Raw genomic sequence first — 19,887 nt, 5'->3', positions numbered from 1 at the left:
TGGATTTATGTAGTGGCTTTGTGATATTTTCTGTCTTATCTATCCCTTTCCTAATGATTCCCAACATGGTTAGCTTTTTTTTTAAACTGCTGCTGCACTTTGAGCAGATGTTTTCAGAGAACTAGCCGCTATGACTCCGAAATCTCATTCTTGAGTGGTAGCAACTAATTTAGACCCCATCATTTTGTACGCATAGTTGGGATTAGGTTTCATTATTTTGCATTTATCAACATTGAATTTCATTTGTCATTTCTTGCCCAGTCACCCAATTTTGTGAGATCCCTTTGTAACTCTTCACAATCAGCTTTGGACTTAACTATCTTGATTAATTTAGTATCGTCTGAAAACTTTGGATAACCAGCCAGGATAACCCTCATAGACTGGGTAAAAGGGCCTATTCCACCTCCTAAAAGGTCTCTAAAAGCCCCAGAGCCACCTCACTGTTTACTTTTTTTCCGTATCATTTATGAATATGTTGAACAGAACAGGTCCCAATACAGATCCTTGGGGGACCCTGCTAATTTCCTCTCTCCATTGTGAAAACTGACCATTTATTCCTACCCTTTGTTTCCTATCTTACTGATCCATGAGAGGACCATCCCTCTTACCCCATGACTGCTCACTTTGCGTAATTGCTTATGAAGAAAAATATATTTAGGGAAGTAGAATCTATTTTTAGCTGTCTATATATTTTTAGAAATAAGGAGGAGCTAGCAGCATGTGACAGACCACCAGCACGTACTTTAGGCTAGCAGTTATCCAGGGACCACAGTTAGAGAACCTCTAATCTAAAATATGGAAATAACAAAATCAGTGAAGGAAAGAACAGGATGAGGAGGGGAAGAACAGTTATATCAATAAGATCACATGGTGACTCAGTTCAGGTATGTTTCTGAGTATTTAAAAATTAAGTTTATCACTGCTTAAAAAAAGTCATGTCAGAAACTGTAATTTTTATTCTTTTTAGAAAATCAGACCATTTTTGTGTGTAATGCTCTGCAACATCCAAAGTTCATTGAAAAAATGTTCCTATTGTTTCCTGTTGAGACCATATTTACACTTTATGGCACACTAAAAGGATTAAGTTTCTGCATTTATGGAATATATTTGCAAGACTCATTTAGATTGCTTTTCTAGGTTCTCAACAGCTGTAACTAAAATTAAACATTGTTGGTGAAGAACTGGGGAATCCAAAAATAAGTGGTTTAAAATTATTTTGGACCATAAGAGGCTTTGTCCTTAATGCTGAAAGAAGAGAGAGAACCAAAACCCCCAGTTTTGAGCATAATGTTTGTTCAGCATCTACAGAGAGCCATCTACTGCAGAGTGTAGTGAAGTGTACATGGTTCTGAGCAATGTGAGCAAGCGTCCATGTCCAGGCCTAGTTGTAAGAAAATAGTATTACTTTTTCAGCCAGCTGTTTAATACCTCATGACTTATTCTGGGCAGTGTTCTTGCCAGTCCACCCACTGCTCTCAGCTTATTCGTCTTGTTGGACTGTGAGTAACAAAGCACTGTGTTAAGCAGCTCTGATGGTAACTCAGCTGTATACTCTGAGCCCTTGTCCACATCTCATGCAGGATTGACCGTAAAAGAATTCACATTTACTAAATAAATAAATCAATATTTTCAGAACAAACATATAATTGTACTTCTATCTTAACATCAGTTTTCCAATATCAAAATTTATTTTTGTATTCTAGACCTGGAGCCAGAACAGTAGATGAAAGGAACAAGGTACTGTAAAATAGCTTACTAAACAAAAATATTGCTTTAAATGTTAAGCATTTATATAGCACTTTATGTACTCATAAATGGCATGGTGTTTCACCAGATATGTAAATCACTGTCCCTTCTCTGAAGAGTTTACAGTCTATTATGTTTGAGACCACAATGTGTGGGAAATAGTTGAGTAAATTAATAATAACCCTGTTTTTGTTATAATGTACGGTAATTTGCGTTATTTTTTACTCATGAAATTATGTCTTGTTTGTAAATTGGCAAACAGATGGATGTTGCAGATGATTTTGATGAATTAACTCAGTCTTCTGACACTGCTATAGAGGACTTTGAGTTGCCTGCTTCAACCTACAGAGATGCTGTGTTGCTGATAGAGCAGCTTAGTATGGATGGCAAAGGTAAAAGAGTTATGTTTCCATAGCAACAGAAGACAAATGATTTCAATTTCTGGACAACATTAATGCTTTTCACCTGTGTGTCTTGGAATTCTCATTGTAAATTAAAGCACATATTTATTTTTAAATCCTTGGTATTTCTAGCTATTTGTTCCCAAACTTATTGTCTCCTTTGACCATAAAGAAGGATACATTCCCTGGGAGCTCTGGCTGTCTGAAGCACTGATTCAGGATAGTAAGCCAGGATAACCCTCATAGACTGGGTAAAAGGGCCTATTCTACCTCCTAAAAGGTCTCTAAAAGTCCCAGAGCCAGCCACACAACAGGGGGAGGAAAACCCCCAGCAAAGGTATTAAGGGAGATAGCCTCTTAGAGTATGTCTGCACTGCAATTAAAAACCTGCAACTGGCCCATGCCAGTTGACTCAGACTCAGGACTCAAGGAGATGCTTAATTGCAGTTTAGACATTCGGGCTCAGGCTGCAGCCCTGAGGCTCTGTGACCCTCCTACCTTTCAGGGCCCTAAAGTCTGGGCTCTGACCCGAGCCTGAATGTCTACACTGCAATTAAACTGCCTGTTACCCCACGCTCCGCAAGCCTGAATCAGCTGCCATGGGCCAGTTGCAGGGTTTTAATTGCAGTGGAGACAAAGCTATAGAGATGCCACAGAATCTCCTCCCCATTCTCTGTAGATTTGCTGAGCTTTAGTTAGATATTCCCCGCCCCCCATTATTTGTCTAGCTTCCGCAAGCAGCAGCTAGACACTACAGAATCTATTAGCGTTGGCATTTAAAGAGACAAAGGTATCCAGTATTGCAGCTGCAAAGGGCTCCTTTATCCCACTCCCAGAGCTGGGTATGTGGCCTCTGTAATACCTTTGTCAGGGGAAGTAGAGATCAAACTTAATATCTGTCTCCATTTTGCACAGAAGTGATGTAGCTTTACTGTATAATCTTTACTCTACAGTATCTTTACTTAGAACAAGCAATGACCACTTAACATGCCACAAAATTTCTCTATCAGGTATTGCAAGCGGAGATGCTCAAAGGCATAAAAGACAGTTAGGTGCCCAATTCCTCTTTATGCCTTTGAAAATTGCCTCCTCACTGTAGAAGCATGCATTTTGTAGTATATAGAAGTTACTGAATTGGACATGCATTCACAATCACTGGAGGTATAAAATGTTTTATGTTCAAACACGCACACAGAATATGTGTGTGTATAATCTGGTTTGTACTTCGCATAATGAAATAAAAATGAAAATAAAATTTTAACATTGCACTTCTAATGTAAATGATAGTTTATATATTTTACATAAATTATACGGTGAACAGAAGTATTTTTAGAAAATATTTCTTCTTCGACAGAGATGCAAAAGAAATCTGCAAGCAATACTTTGCGAGCATTTGTTATGTTTGTTATATTGGATTTTGAATAGTACTGAAAGAGACATTTACATTTGTTTCCAGATACAGTATAGAAAATTAAAGCAATCTGAAGTGCTTTTGGTTTTTTTTTGCAAATTGAAATCTGCACATATCTTTACATTGTTGATTTTCTTCACAAAGCAGATTCTATTAGTCTCTTGAAAATTCAGAACTTACTTCATGGATATGAACGATTAATAGAACGTGAAAAGGGCCGCTATACACAGCTTTTGGGAAAAGTAAGAAAGCTTGAGAATGAAAAGAAAGAGCTACAAGCAGTATTGGAAGAGACCAGAGAATTGAAATCCATGCTGGATCACCAAAAAATGGAATGGGAAAGCGATGTCAGCAGTCTCAAGTACGGAATCTTAAATTCTAATAAGCATTTTACCAGGTTACTTTGTCTGAATGCAAATAACAAAAGGGATGCTGGAATTAAAGTCAATTGGACGATTAACATGCTTTTCAGTGTTAAGTACATTCTTAAGTACTTTGCTGGATTGGGCTAGTTCTCAGCACTTTACAGCATCAAGCTCAAAATTGTTTGGTCAAAAGCTTACTGTTCTATAGTAGTTTTGCCTGGAAAGTCTACCTGCCAGATATTTTTCATGCAATCTTTTTTCAGCTAATTGTTGTAACATGGAAAGGGAGGGAGTGATTTACTTGGGGATAAAGTAAGGAATAGAGCACAGCTGCCCTTTTGCTGCCTTTTGCTATCTCTTGCTCAGGTAAATCTCACTCCATACAGTTTCCCCCTTCTTGGCTGCCATGGTGAGAACTACCCTTGTAACCTCTGTCACACTAACCATAAACAATCCAGTGTACACCTTATATGAAAGAGACTGTGTGGTGATATCCTTTTGGTAGAGTCTCTAAGTAAGATCTGTTCCAGGCTGTTGTTTTTCCAATCTTCAGAAACAAGTTGCTTATTTACAAAATTAGGACTTTCTAGACATTTTTTACATAGGATCATGAGTACACACAGTGCTTTACAGACAAATAATGTGACAAATCTGTGCCCCAAAGAATGATGGCAAAAAAAAGGAGATGGAGAGAGTATGGAAAAATGAGGGTTCTTTGAGTAGCTCTGCTATTTCCACTTATGGGTATTGCACTGCCTAGTGGAGCCTAATGGCAGAACTTTCTCAAAGCAGTGCCTGTTAGAGTCCTCGCACGCCATCTCCTAGTCTTCCCCTCAGTGTTTCCAAACATTCTGAGGGTGAGGCTTTATAAGGGGGCACAGGTGCCCCCTACCACCTCAGTTCCTTCCAACTGCTGTGGCAGACAAAAATTAATCACTCCAGTCTGTTCAGGCCTGGTTTTTCTCCAGTTCTTAGTGTCTTGATAATTGTTTAGTGATAACCATAAGCAGGGATTTTGGGGGAGGGGGAAGCATTGCCCCTCCCCCCCCAACTGAATATGTCGCAGAGGGGATGCATGGGGGGAGCATACAGATTTCTCCCTTAGCCCTGCTTCCTCCCCGCGAAAGAACATTGGGGGGCAGGGGGTGAGCGGCAACACAAGGCACTCTGTGTTTGCCAGTCAGTTTGCCCATGTAGGTTGTATAAGGGGAGGGCAGGGAGCAGCTCCTGTTGACTCACTGCACAGCCCACTGCACAGCCAGCAGGCATAGAGCGCCTGGCTTTGCTGCTTGTCCCCCCTCTCCCTCATCCCCTTAAGGGGGCACAGAGGAATGTTGAGGGAGTTCAGCCACGTGTTCTCTGCTAGCAGGTAAGTTTTGCCTTCGTGATCTGTGTAAGGGGAGGTCAGGAAAGCAGTGACCCAGGAGAACCAGGTGGCTCAGCTGCTTTCACAGTGTACAGCCCAGGTGAGTGACAGAGTGAATTACTCTTGGGAGAATTGGAATTCTGCACCTGGCTCAGCTGCTGGGGGCGGGGGGACTGGAACTTTCTCTTCCCCTGAAGCAGCTGGGGCCAAATCAGACCCACCCCAGGAAAGGCCACATCCCTCCCCCACTTCCTGCCCACATTACTCCTCGGTCACAAGGAGAAGGGGTCACTGTATGGGGAGCTGCCCCCATGTCTGCACAATCCCCTTGCATTAAGACTCACGCACACAGAGAACCTACTCCACTGAGCCCCCCCGCCCCATCGAGCCACCCTCCCTGCACTTGAATCCCTATCCCACCAAGGCTCACCCCCTGCATCCAGAACTAGAGCCCCCCGCCGAGCCCCACCCATCCAATCCCCTGTTGTGTCCCCCCCCACCCCCCCATATAGAAGTATAGTTAGTTAATATTTCAGTTCTGGATTATGGTGGAACCGAAGAGAAAGAAGCTGGGTTTCAAGCCCAGCTGTCTTCCCAGCATCAGATGACCACATTCGGTGCCTGAAATGCTTGTGAGACAACTTTTTTCCTTCTGGGTGTTCCATCTGCTGATCTTCATGCCCAGAGTGCACGATGAGAGGCACAACAGATTACAGTTGCTTCTCCTTAAGGAGCCTCTTGAGGCCAAACCATCCAGTTGCAAAAACTTGTTGGATCCAAGGTCTAAGAGGCCAGTCTTGGCTTCCATGACTTCCTCCAGCAAACTGAAGAACCTTAAGGGCTCCAGGAACTCTGTTCCGGCTGTGTCAGTTGTAAGGAAGAAAGCAAGGGTGAAGACAAGCACAGTTAGCAGTGACAGATCTCTTGAGTCATTTTTATCGGATCTGTCTGATTCTGACAGGGCCTCTATGGCTACGGCTCTGAAACCCAGGCCAGTTCTAGCTTCAGCTTCAAGGACCAATGGAGTAGACCTGAGTGTTTCACTGGATCCTGTGCTGCTCAGATCTTCAGCTCTGGCTTTGACATCTGCTCTGGTTCCGAGTCCATCTTCGGATCCAAAGAAGACTTTTACTTTTGTGGCTGATGTATACCATTCAACTTCCAAGCATTCCTCAGATCTAGATGTGAGAGTCTTCAAGAAGAGACAGGCTTCGTCGATTCCAAGGTCTGCATTGTCTTCACTTAAAAAAAAAAAGGGAAGAACAGAGGAGATTGTTGGTCTTTCTCCTGATTCACCTATACCTCCTCCTCCTAAGATTCTTACAGAATCTCCACAAACAGTTTTCTCTCCATCCTCCAGGTCTGTTGCTGTCTCTGGTGCACTCCATTCTGTATCTGAGGCCAAAACTGTGTTTACAGGAGGATAGAGGAAGAATAAAGAGACTTGTTTCTTCCTGGCTCCTCCTCTTACAAGTATATTCTTGGAACCCAGTTGCTGGAGAAACGACAGTCCTGGGCTCCAGGGCCTTATTGGGTGAGGCTGCAGAAATTTTTCAGTTGTCTTCTTTATGAATGGAGAGATGATGTTTCCTTTATAAAGAATTTGGTGGTGGAGAAATCCTCAGATCTGGTTCCACCGGATCTGTCTGCATCACAGACAGTGGTACCTGAAATTCTGTCTGAAGAAGATGAGGAAATAGCTCCTCTTTTTGAACATGAGCATGCTGACACAGACTATGATCCTGATTTATCACCAGATGAGTATGTGGGAATGGCTTGCACCACTTCCCTTTCTGAGGACTCTGCAGTTCATGGCCTGGTGGATCGCATGGCGTCCACTTTGACCTTACCTTCAGTAGCTGTGGAGGAAACATTCCATCCAGTGTTCAACATTTTTGTGCCTATCTCCAAAAGTGGCATGTCATTGCCAGTTCTTCATTGTCTGCTGCAGCTGGCTAAGACTATTTGGTCCATTCCTGCCTCTTGCCAGCCTGTTTACAAGAAGGCAGACAAATTATATCAGATACCCTTAGAAAGATTTTCATATTTTAACACACATCCTATACCTAAATCACTGGTGGTGGCTGCTGTTAGTAGCAAGTTGAGGTCTGGACAAGCATATTCCACTCCTAATGATAGAGTCTCTACAGAGAAAGGTGTTGTTCTCTTCCTCTCTTGGTGGTAGGATGGCAAATTATCAAGCAGTTATGACCAGCTATTAATTCCACCTGCTGGAAAAGATGGCATTGTTTGTGAAGGGTTTGTCAGATGATTGGCAAATGCAATCCTAATGGAAGATCAGAATGTGTCAAAGTACTCTCTCCAGGCTTTCGTCCTCTTCTCTGGTTCTGGATACTGGAATTAAGATGGAAGATCTCCCCTTCGAATGGGATGGTCTTTTCAGTAAACCTGACGAAATATATTTGTGAGTTTTGGTTCTTCTGTATGTTAACTTTGGCCTCCATAATCCCTTCACTTTCAACTATGGATTGGTTTGCAAGTTTAGATTTAAAAGGTGCATACTTTCATATGTCTATCAGACACAGTCATAGAAAGTATCTGTTTCATGGCGGCGGGACAGCATTTCCAGTACAAGGTGGTCCCATTTGACCTGTCCACAACACCAAGAGTATATGTACAAAGTGTCTCTAGGCTCATTTGAGAAAGCAAGGTATTTTTGTTTACCCATATTGGGATGATTGGCTGTTGAAGGCTGCTATTTCATGTGGTGAAAATCTGATTCCCTTGTCTCAGCTTCTGTTCCTTGTATTTCAGAATATTTAATGTACTTAAAGACTAAGGGGTTATATTTGAAAGTTCAGTTGGCAGCTATCTCAGCTTACTATTTGAGATCACTGTTTGTGCATAATATGGTTAAAAAGTTAAGAAGGGATTATCTAAAATGTATCCCACTTTGAGGTATCCTGTCCCTCCTTGGGATCTTAATTTGGTTTTATCTACACTCTGTACCCTTGGCTGAGTGGTTTTTGTATCATCTGTCTCTAAAAATGGCATTCATTATTTCCATAATGTCAGCCAGAAGGGTAAGTGAATTAAATGCCTTGATGGCTGATTTACCATTTATGTCTTTTCATAAAGACAAAGTGTTTCTTAGACGTGATCCTAGGTTTTTGCTAAAAGTAGTTTTCTGAATTTCACACCAATCAGACAATTACTGTGCTGCTATTTCTTCCAAGACTGCGTACAAATAAGGGGAAATTTGTTTTAAATACATTAGATGCAAGAAGAGTTCTTGAATATTATTTAAATAGAACTAAAAGTTTTCAAAAACCATCTAGATTGTTCATCCCTTGTGGTAAAAATCACATAGGTCATACTGTGTCTCACCAGACTATTTCTAGATAGACTAACCAATGTATTGTTAAATGTTACACGTTAGCAAAAACTCCTGTACCTGTGATCTCATTCCACTAGATATGTGGCAGTGTTTTTTGCTTATCTTAAATAATTCCCTTTTGTTGAGATTTGCAGGACTGCAACCTGGAGTTCTATGCACACTTTACAAAACATTATGCTCTATGTTTGGCTTCAGGGGATGATGCTAGATTTAATAGAACAGTGCTTCATTCTCTATTCAGTTAGGACTACGTTTCCCGGCTTCATGTTATTTTCAGCACTGCTTAACAAATTATTCATAAATTGGAATATCCACAGCCACTCAAAGAAGAAATGAAGGTTACTTACTTGTAAGCAGAGTGCTTCAAAATGGCTCTATATATTCAAATTTATTTGAGAATAAGCTTTCGTGAGCTACAGCTCACTTCATCGGAGGCATCTGATGAAGTGAGCTGTAGCTCACGAAAGCTTATGCTCAAATAAATTTGTTAGTCTCTAAGGTGCCACAAGTACTCCTTTTCTTTTTGCAAATACAGACTAACACGGCTGCTGCTCTGAAATCTATATATTCACACTTCTCACCCTCTTTCTCACAGTTGTTTTGTTCTTTTCTCTGTGTCAGTGGTGAAAGGAACTGAGTTGATAGAGGACTCTGTGCACCTTATATAGCCTCACTCTCAGACCATTTGGAGATGCTGAGGGGCACATGAGCACTCTAACAGATGCCATTTGGCGAAGGTTCTACCATTAAGCACCTCTAGGTGGCTCAATACCTTAAGTGGGAATGTGCAGAGCCATCTCAAAGAACTCCGGTTACAAGAAAGTAACCTTCATTTATAATGATGAAAGCTCATGAGTTGTTAATGTTAGTGATTTTTGCAACTTTTTAGTTTAATATATGGTATTAGGAACTGTGGGTAGTGTCTAGAATGAAGGCCAGGGTTGGGTTCAGTGCTGAAAGGCTGATGGAAACAAGCAAGTTTTGAGACAGAGGGCAGATACTCCTTTTTTAGATGGACTCCACCGTTAAGGAAGATCAAACTTTGGGCTTCCACCTGAGCAGTATCTCTTAACTATACATCTGAATAGTATGGTGTTTTTTGTTTTTGTTTTGGGGGGGGGGGTAATTTTGTTTTGTTACTGTTCACATTAATAGACTGTTTTTAGAAGTTGATTTTTGTGTAACAAATAAGTATTAGTATTTAAAAGGACACTTCACTTTGATCCCAAATTTGGCATATTTTTGTTTTTCTTTTCTATTTACCAAATCCTTACACACTGTTTATTTTCATAACAAATATTTGAATGTTGTTTTTTTTAAATAAAATTACAACTAAATGAATACTAGCTCTACACTCATGACCAGCTGTAATCTAGCAGAGTTACAGTAAGTATGGCATTGAACCCTTTATCTCTGAAGTTCAGATTCATATGTTACATGTCAGTGTTTTTCATAACGGGACATTTTGTCTTCCTTACTATTTGTAAAGTTTGGAGTTCAGACTCTGAAATATGAATCACTTGTATATTAGTAGTTACAAATACTTGGAAAATGTTTAGCATGATTTTAAACCAGCCATTTCCTCGTATACAATCAGATTTTCCTTGTTGTCTATGTGATTTGTGATATTGGTTAAAATATCTAAAAGGTCACCCAATACTCAAATGCTTTATTATTCATGTCATGGGAACAAGGAAACATACCATGCATTGTGTTTTTCATTGTTCACTGTCTCTACACTTATAGATAATTGGATTCAATTATCAGAAAAGAAAAAAATAAAATTGCTAAACTCTCCTCAAGGCCTTCATTCTCTGTTAACCTAAAAATTAAATCGATGTTATACCTTAAGGTTCAGTTTCATGCATTTAAAAAAATGCTTGTCATTTTTATCACATTAAGCTTGAAGCTTATGCTGATTAACTAGCAAGACTTTTCTAAACTTATTTTAGATTATTGGCTTCATTCTTTAAGTACACTCCATTATGGGGAAAAAACCTTTGCAGAGGAGAAAACATTCTGCTTAATTACTACAAAGGTGTTCAGTCAGTTTATTTGTACAAAAGTCATGTTTAAAATCTTGCCAGTTTTGCCTTAGACACTTACTTTACTGGTAGTATTACCTATACTACTTATTTGGAATTACTAGTGAATATTACAGGTTCAGAGTAAAGATATTTAGTTTAAAGTAGCTGTCAAGTTTTACCTTATTTAGATTCATTGGACCATATCTTCAACTACAGTAAATTGTCATAGCTCCACTGATTTACACTAGCTTGAGAATCTGGCCATATGTTTTATTTCTATGTTAATTGCTCTGTTTTAATATGCTTTGTTCCGTATTACTGTAAAATGACTCAACATTTTGGATAGTACCTTTTTGGAAGGGGGCAGGGAGAAGCCCTTCCTTTCCCACTTCCATGGTTTGGGATAAGATATAGGATTTGGCCCTTATGGCATTGAAGATAATCAAAGTATGTATTTAATTTTAAGTAAGGCATTGTGTTCATTATGTAAGGAAATGTGTTTTACAACTTTGCCTTTTATAACTTTATATCCAAATATTGTGTTGTTTTAGTGAGTTTGTGTGTTATGTATCTTCATCAAAACTTTTGTACAGCTGGCACCTCTGAATGAGGTTACAATTTGCTTTAAAAGTCCGTTTCAGAGTCACACGATAAGAATTGAAGGTGGTGGGGATTTTAAAAATGTGCTTCTTCTGTTTGTTTGGTCTTCAGGCTATATACTGTGGAAAATTTCTCTTTACCAATTTTTTAAGTGGGCTGAAATATCAACAGTTGAAAATCATGATGGGTGCAAGCATGTTCCAGGGGTTTGGTTTTAAAATAATGTTGTGTTAAATACCAGGTTTACTTTGAAACAAGAAGAAGAAAAGAGATTGAGTATAGAAATGCTGTATGACAAAAACCGAGAACTGCTTAGAAAGAAGGAAGATCAGTACTGTAAAGAGATGGAGGAGAAACAACAGCTTGAGCTAACCCAAAGGAGTCTAGAAATGGAGTTGAGAACATTGAGAAATCACTTGAAACAGGTTATTGTTTATTAAATCTTAAAATATGTAATTCAACACAATTTTCTTGTATATGTTTCTTCCAATTTGTTTTAATTCAGATGTGTTGTTCTAATATGTTTTTAAAAATGGGTTTTAAAAAATTGTCAAACATACAATGGCAGTATATAATTCTCTATATACATGCTCATGAAACTATGATTCTCTTTCAAGAGCTGGCTCTGCAGATTCCAGCACTCAGTAGCATATGCAATCTCAGAATATGCTGCTTCTACAGATATACCCCATGTTGTTTTTTATTTTTCTCAGACTGATCATATTGTTTGTTGAATATAGGCATAAAAGGGACTGTAGTCCCAGCAACCCTCAGTTTCTGTTATCTGACAACAACAATCCTGATCTGTGGGGAGGCTTATTCAGACCCCTAATGGTCACTGCTTTCCAGATGCTATTGAGCTTGTGGCACTAAGCCATGTTCAAAAATGTGGATATGCCAGGGTGGTAAACTCGAAGAACTTCTTCATCTTCTTATGGACTCTCTAAAGTGAAGAAGATAAATGTCTGATAATTGTTCTTTTTTGGTTCTTGACAAAAAATATTTGTCATTTCACCCTGCTTCATTGAATTTAGAGGAATGACAAATGTGTATCTTGTTCCTTTGTAACCTTATGATTGAGAACAAACAAGAAATTGAGTAATAAAGATAGGCAGGTGTGGAGAAATTTTTAGTGACATCATAATTAGCCATGAAAGCAAAGCTCTAGTGTTTTGTGATGTCAGATGAACACAGCAAGAGAGATGGATGCAGATATGGATGTATCGTTATTTTTATTTTTCCATAATAAATTGATTACAAATTGGTAAAATTAAGTAGAGGAACATTGTTAGTTTACTGATTTTATTTTAAATTTGCCATATTTGCCTGTCTGCGTTCAATTTTAAGAATAGTTAAAATACCTGCCTATTTTTCATCCCTCTCATACTGTCAGTATGAGAGGTAGAACTTATGAACAAACATCAAGAAATTAAGGAAGGTTTTTGTCTCACTCCAGGACACTCTGCCAAGTTCCCCGGGCCTTGTATTTTCTTTTATAAATTTTTCCTGGAATCCTGTTATCTCCAGCTTAGTATTTTGTTCGGGAATTTGGAATAGAAGATCTTTAACAAGCTGAAAAAAATGTGGATTTAAGAAATATTTGTGCAGACTGCAATAGTGTTGCCCAAAAGTGGATATTTTCAGAGTGTAGCGTGCTAGGAAATTTTCTTTTGACTTCTGTCTGTGTGGATTGTAGCAAATGGGCTGGCAGATCTAGAATTAGTAGAATGAAGAAAGTTATTCAGCCTCATCAGGAGCCCATCTCTTCTTTCTCTAGTCCTCCTCTTAGAGGCTCTGTTGCCTCTACTCCTTTGTGTAGAGCACATGTTCCCAGCAGACTTGAAAGCAGATTTCCTTCCCATCTTCTATCATTTTCTATTCCTCCGGTGAGAGAGAACGCTCTTAAAGGAATTAATTTTCCTTCAACTACATTAGACCTGGGGTTCAAGAGGAAAACACCTCAGGAAATACAAGGCCTTGTGAATATGGTTCGAAAAATGGTAAGAACTTTGTGTCCCTTGGTAACATCCTAGCTGTGAGAAGTGTGTGTGTTATTTATAGAGCCCTGGAAATCTGCAGATATCCGCTTTATATCCGCAGACCATGTCTGCGGATCATGGATGGATGTGGACTCAAATTTTGTATCTCTGCAGGGCTCTAGTTATTTAAACTTTTAAAATGGAAGCAGGGTGTCCATTCTTGCAAAATGATTCTTTATTCAATACCAAACACTGGAAAATTAATTTACCCATATTTGATATTAGGTGATACTAGGTGATCAAATTGTTTAATTGTAGATTCCGTACATTTTCAGTACCAAATTAGTTTTCCATGAAAAGTAACCTGCTCATCAGAGAGGACTGTTTTTTTTGGTACAGCTTCAGAAATAATCTAAAATTGTCCAATTAGTTCAGCTTAAGAAGTCTGTGACAAAGAATATTGAGAATATCACTTTAAGTTGAAAAGATCCTTTGATTTATTTTTTTCTCGTATTTTCAGAAAACACACACAGAATTTTTGTGTGTTTCTGACTTGCATTTTAGTGTCAGTCTTCACTTAATGTTGACTGCTTTTTTTAAAAAAAAGCAAAACATCGTAAAGCTATGAATTCATGGTCTCTATTTCTAACAGATAGTTTTTATTGGGCTTGTGTAGGTAGTTGATACTCAGTGAGACACTGACTATAAAATAAGGATCATGATTTCTATCGTAAAGGATTGGGTATCTCAAATCCGATGATTAAGCTATTTAAACAGTCATGTTTATGCAGTGTGTACCATTCAGCTGTCTGCACATGATCTCATGGATCTTTTCACTAGCCTTGACCTACTTATAACCCTCATTGTTGAAATGTATTTAACATTAAGGCTGCTTTATCATTGAACATTCTTAAGTTCAGCCTGCATACGAACGTATCCTCAAAACATGATAGCAATTCCCCATTGTGACTTTTAGGCCTTATCTTCTCTAGAGAAACTTACTATGCTAAGAATAGCATGGTCCTTCTACCACACTTGTAGAACACATCCTATTTTTACACATACAAGATCCAAATTGTTTTTATTGGTACCAACTACCATTTAGATTAGACTTGCTTTCAGTAGGAATAAATACTAGATTAGTCTGAACAGTTTCAACTTCTACAGATTTCGTGCAAATGTACGTGGAACTAATATGGTTCAGAATAAAATGGCTCAGGTGGTCTTTCTGTTACTGTCACACATTCCATCATCAATATTTTGAAATCTCCCAGAATCAGTTGCTTCTGGAAGCTGTGCCAGGAACTGTATGATCAGTACCGAAAGGGCATCTGAAATGGTTTAGAACAGACTTTGTGGATGTGGTGAAAACTGCAACGCTTCAAGACACCAGTAAGCATGACTAGTATGAACACACTGAACTGTTTGTACAACAATTTGACAAAGTCTTGGATTGAGCACAAGTTATAAATCCCATTTCAGCGAAGCACTGAAGTCCTGTTCTGCACAGCGTTTAAGCATATGCTTAACTTTAAGCACATACCTAAGTCCTTTTGAAGTCAAGATGCTATAAATTTCTGAGGTTTAATGTCTTAACTAAATTCTGCTGTAAATTACTGTGCAGTGATATGAAGAACCTGACTTTTAGCTGGGTCTCAGTTAAGGCTTCAGGATTGCAAATGCAATTATTTGTGTATTTTCTGTGGCAATCAAGAGTTTAGTCCACAATTGCAGTAATTACTGCAGGTGCAGTAATTGTATTTGCAACTTTAAGCCCATAATTTGGGGACATATTTTTGAAACTTTAGAGCTATGTTTTCTTGTGACTACTTTCATCTTTGAAAGAAAAATTTGTTACAAAAATGTTTTTTCTTAATGCTTGGGGTGATCTAAATATTGGAAGTTCTTTTCAATTTACTGTCAAAAGTAGATCAGTTAAAGACAATATTAAATTCTGTCTTTTCAAGATAGACTTCCATCCTATATACATCCTAAGGAAGCAGACATATATTAAAGAGGTGTTCTTTAGGCAAATGTGCAGAACCTCTTCATGTATGGGTGAGGAAGCCATGATGAAAAGGACAATGATTACTATATCTAGTATATTTTTCCAATATTAAAATATTTAAAATGTGTTTGTGTTAGGTTGAAGAAGAACGTAATGAAACCCAGAGACAGCTCTCTCAAGAACAGAGTGCCAGAGCTCTACAAGAGGGTATTTTGAACAACCATCTTTGGAGGCAGAAAGAAATAGAAGAAGAAACTAAAATAACTGCAGCCAAAAGTTCAGAAGTAAGCAGCGTTCTGTCCAGTTCAAAGAAAAATTACACAGTGTTCATTATTGAGTGTAAACAAAGGATGTTTTGTAATTGCATTGACTTAACATGCCACCCTTTGCCAGAATATTTACAATATATGAAAATAATATAGTTTTGTAAACATTCCTATCTTTGTTTGTTTCACTTCCAGATTTAAAATTGGTATGTTGTGGACGGCAGTATCCACCAAATACTCTTAGAAAATTTGTAAAGTAAAAATGACACTTTTCTCAACTTCAGTCATCTGCTTATTTTTCTGACAATATTCTCAAATGTTTTCTGTTGTTTTTTTAATTACTTTTAACTCCTGCGAGCAGTGCAGAGCCAGTGAAGCTGCAGGAGATTGATCTGGATCCTTTTCTGGCTCAAATACTATGATATACTAGATAACAAAGTTCCCATTTGAGTTCCTTACTACTAGCAGTGATGGACAAAGCAGAAAGAACACATCTATTAAAAATAGCTGTTTATTTGTAAACTGAGCAAATTTGAGACAAACATGGACTCCAAGAACCCCATTTTTACAGTCACTTTTGAGAGTGTAACTTCATCTTCAAAGTAATGTGATTACATTTAACATGCCTGAGGCTGACACAGTGAGAAGCTGTTTGACAGGAACACTCCAACTTTTGGTCGTACTTCTTCCTCACCACACTACCCAAAATTCTTGGTAGAGTGGATGAATTATCCGTCTCCAGAGCAAAAGAGAATACATATGCATCTCCTATTTGATTATTATCTGAGTACATTATGCTGTTTGGATGATTGGAAGACTACATACCTAAGCTTCAGCAATATGGGAAAAAAGAGAGAGGGAAGGAAAACGAAGGATACGTAGGGAAAAAAACCACACTTTAATGCCAAGATAATACATAAAGTTAAAATATGTAGGATATATATTCAAATAGAAGTCAGAGAAGGAGATAATAAATAGGGAAGTTAAAACACAATGAATCAGGAGAGCTAGGTTCTGTTGCTGATTCTGCAAATGGGATAACAAGCCTAAACCATATTTTTAAAGGAATATAAAAACACCCCCATATCATAGAATATCAGGGTTGGAAGGGACCTCAGGAGGTCATCTAGTCCAACCCCCTGCTCAAAGCAGGACCAATTCCCAACTAAATCATCCCAGCCAGAGCTTTGTCAAGCCTGACCTTAGAAAGTTCAAAGGAAGGAGATTCCACCACCTCCCTAGGTAATGCATTCCAGTGCTTCACCACCCTCCTAGTGAAAAAGTTTTTCCTAATATCCAACCTAAACCTCCCCCACTGCAACTTGAGACCATTACTCCTCATTCTGTCATCTGCTACCACTGAGAACAATGTAGATCCATTCTCTTTGGAACCTCCTTTCAGATAGTTGAAAGCAGCTATCAAATCCCACCTCATTCTTCTCTTCCGCAGACTAAACAATCCCAGTTCCCTCAGTCTCTCTTCATAAATCATGTGTTCCAGTCCCCTAATCATTTTTGTTGCCCTCCACTGGATTCTTTCCAATTTTTCCACATCCTTCTTGTAGGGCCTATAGTGTGGTGCCTGTACTAAAGCGTACATGTACGGTAATGTATTTGAAAGGATTTAGATTTAAAATATTTAAAGACTTTGTTTATATTATTGTTGATGTAAAAAAGAAACTTGAATGTGGCTTACTGATTTGGTTGCTGAATAGTATCTTATAGTTCCAGTAAGTTCATTCACTAAAAGATAACATGCGTTCAGAGCCTTTTCAGCCGATTAGATTGTAGTTTATAAAGCTATTTTAAGTAAGTCAAGCTTGATTATTAGAAAACATCAAAATGCATGTTTGTTATCAGTTTTTTTAAATGTAACTCCTCTCCCTTCCTTCCCCCCTCTCACCTCTATGTTTATATGTTCTCAATTACTCAGGTACCTGATAATCTGAGAGAAAAGGATCTGTTACACAAAAATCAGAAACTGCAAGATGAAATTGCTATACTAAGACTAGAGCTTGATCAAATAAGAATTCGGCACCAGGAGGAAGAAACCAAATATTTAGAAGAAAATGAGGTCTTGAAAGAAAAAAATGAAGATCTTAGGAAGGAGCTAAAACTAAATGAGGAGGCTTTGACACAAACAGTTTTTCAGTACAATGGACAGCTGAATGTATTAAAGACAGAATCTGCAATGTTAACTTCCAAAATAGAGCATGCAAAAGAAAATAAAGATAGACTGGAGACAGAGATGGAATCATTCCGTTCCCGTTTGAACTCTGCTGTTCAAGAACTTGAATGCTGTCGGAAATCAAAAACTGATGTTGAGCGAACACTACAAAGAGAGCGTGATGAATGGCTTCGTTTGCAAGACAAGCTCAATCATGACCTGTCCAATCTGCGAGACACCAATAATATCTTGTCTCAACAGCTTAGTAAAGTCGAAACTAAAGCTAACAGTCTAGAAAATGAACTTCATCATGTAACACACACATTTAGAGAAAAAACTTTGCTTTTAGAAAGTACTCAAAGAGATCTAAGTCATGCACAATGTCAGGCAAAGGAACTTGATTATGCTCGACAAACTGAGAAGGATCAAATGAGCAAATATATTGTAAAACAGGAATCTATGCAAGAACGATTGGCACAGCTTCAAAGTGAAAACGTCTTACTCCGGCAGCAGTTGGAAGATATGCAAAACAAGGGGATCATCAAAGAAAAAGTAGTGAGTGATGTCCAAGACAGATTTAGTGATATATTCAGTAAACTTAGAGCTGATACTGAAAAGCAGATTCATATGATGGAAGAGAGAAATAAGGAATTAATCACAAAATGTAATAATTTAAGGGAGCAAGTCTTTAAATATGAAACAGAGAAAGTAGAAAGAGAGGTAAGTATAAAAACTTCAAACAGTGATTTGAGTTTTATCATTTATTCACTAAAGGTCCCATAACAAAGTTTAAAATTTATCCTTGTAAAATTTTGAAATACACCAGTTGGAAAAAATAAGTGTGTAATTTACTTACAGGGGAATGCACTTATCTGTTTCGTACTTGGAATAGTAATAGCTTGCGGCAAATAAATCCATCTCTGCTTTTCCTCACCTATGTATTCTGCTCGGAAGATTTGAGCAATGACTTCCGAATTCAGACTATTCAAGGATAAACTGCTTTGTCTACAAGTGTGATCTCCTTTCAGTTTTTACCTAGTAGTATTTGTGCATCATGGAATGGAAAGTAAAACTTTCCAAACAGTTCAAGAAATTCCAGGTAGCATTAGACTGGAGTGCCATGGAACAAAGGAAAGCCACAGAGGCAAAAGATTAGAAGAGAGGAAGTAGGAAATAAGTGAGGCAATTGGACTGTGATAAATGAAGGGATAGCTCCATTTTATGGACACCCAGCCAGCCAGTAGCTATAAAATCGCTCTTAGTAGCTGTTCTCTAAGTGCTCTACTTCTAAAGGGTTAAAAAGTCTCACTGCTATGCATAGGTAAAAGGAAGTGAGTGGGCACCTGGCCAAAAGAGCCAATGTGGGAAGGCTAGAACTTTTTAAAATTGAAACAAGACTCCCTTTTTGTCTGTCTGTCTGTTGTTCTTGGGGAGAGTCAGTTATGCTGTGAGAAGCTTGGGCCAGGTATGAAAAATCATCAATATCATACCTAGAAACTACTCATCTAAAACCCCAATTATGTAAGTAGATCAGGAAATTTCTAGGAAGACGCGATTAGGTTTATCTCTTTATTTCTTTATGGCTTGTGGACTCCTCTGTGCTAGCCCCAGATGCTTTTGTTTTGCTTGTGACCTTTAAGCTAGACCTCAGGAAACCTATTCTTGATACTTAATCCTTGTAGTTGTTTGTTTTAAATCTAGCAAAAGCCTAAGTTCCAAGATGTATTTTCTTTTCTTTTTTTATTAATAAAATTTACCTTTTTTAAGAACAGAATTGGATTTTTGTGTCCTAAGAGGTTTATGCACATGTTGTTTAATTAGCTGGTGACAACATCTGATTTCCTTTGTTTTTCTTTCTCAGCTCTTCCCCAGAAGGGGATGGGATGCGAGGGCTTGAGGGTACCCCACAGGAAGAAATTCCCAAATGTGCCTTCCTGGGATCTCAAAGGGGTTCTGCACTTGGGTGGTAGCAGCAACTACCTATCCAAGGTCAGAGAAAAGCTGTAACCTTGGGAGTTTAATACAAGCCCAGAGTGGCAAGTATTAATTTTTAGAGTCCTTGCGGGCCCCCACTTTCTGTACTCAAAGTGCCAGAGTGGGGAATCAGCCTTGACAAGGACAAAGAAGAATACTGGAGAAAACTAAGAAAAGCAACAGATTAAGAAAGGGAGGCTGAACATAAGAGAGAGTAAA

At 38.4% G+C, this 19,887-nt stretch overlaps 1 protein-coding gene across 10 annotated transcripts in view; it reads left to right on the top strand.

Annotated features, from left to right (window-relative positions):
* ANKRD26 (ankyrin repeat domain 26) overlaps window positions 1-19,887 on the top strand; it is a 188,380-nt gene that overhangs the window by 93,361 nt on the left and 75,132 nt on the right. For 9 of the 10 annotated variants that reach the window (XM_043550006.1, XM_043550032.1, XM_037888923.2 and 6 more), the window contains 6 exons: window positions 1,704-1,737; window positions 1,997-2,138; window positions 3,703-3,919; window positions 11,516-11,699; window positions 15,399-15,545; window positions 17,461-18,414. In XM_043550006.1, the coding sequence (XP_043405941.1) occupies window positions 1,704-1,737; window positions 1,997-2,138; window positions 3,703-3,919; window positions 11,516-11,699; window positions 15,399-15,545; window positions 17,461-18,414 (1,678 nt within the window). The remainder of the gene's footprint in view (window positions 1-1,703; window positions 1,738-1,996; window positions 2,139-3,702; window positions 3,920-11,515; window positions 11,700-15,398; window positions 15,546-17,460; window positions 18,415-19,887) is intronic. The other variant, XM_043549994.1, reaches the window with a different exon arrangement.

This window comes from Chelonia mydas, chromosome 1 (genome assembly GCF_015237465.2).
Source record: "Chelonia mydas isolate rCheMyd1 chromosome 1, rCheMyd1.pri.v2, whole genome shotgun sequence".
In the NCBI taxonomy this organism is placed as follows: Eukaryota; Metazoa; Chordata; order Testudines; family Cheloniidae; genus Chelonia; species Chelonia mydas.
This window is presented reverse-complemented; position numbering and strand designations above follow the sequence as displayed.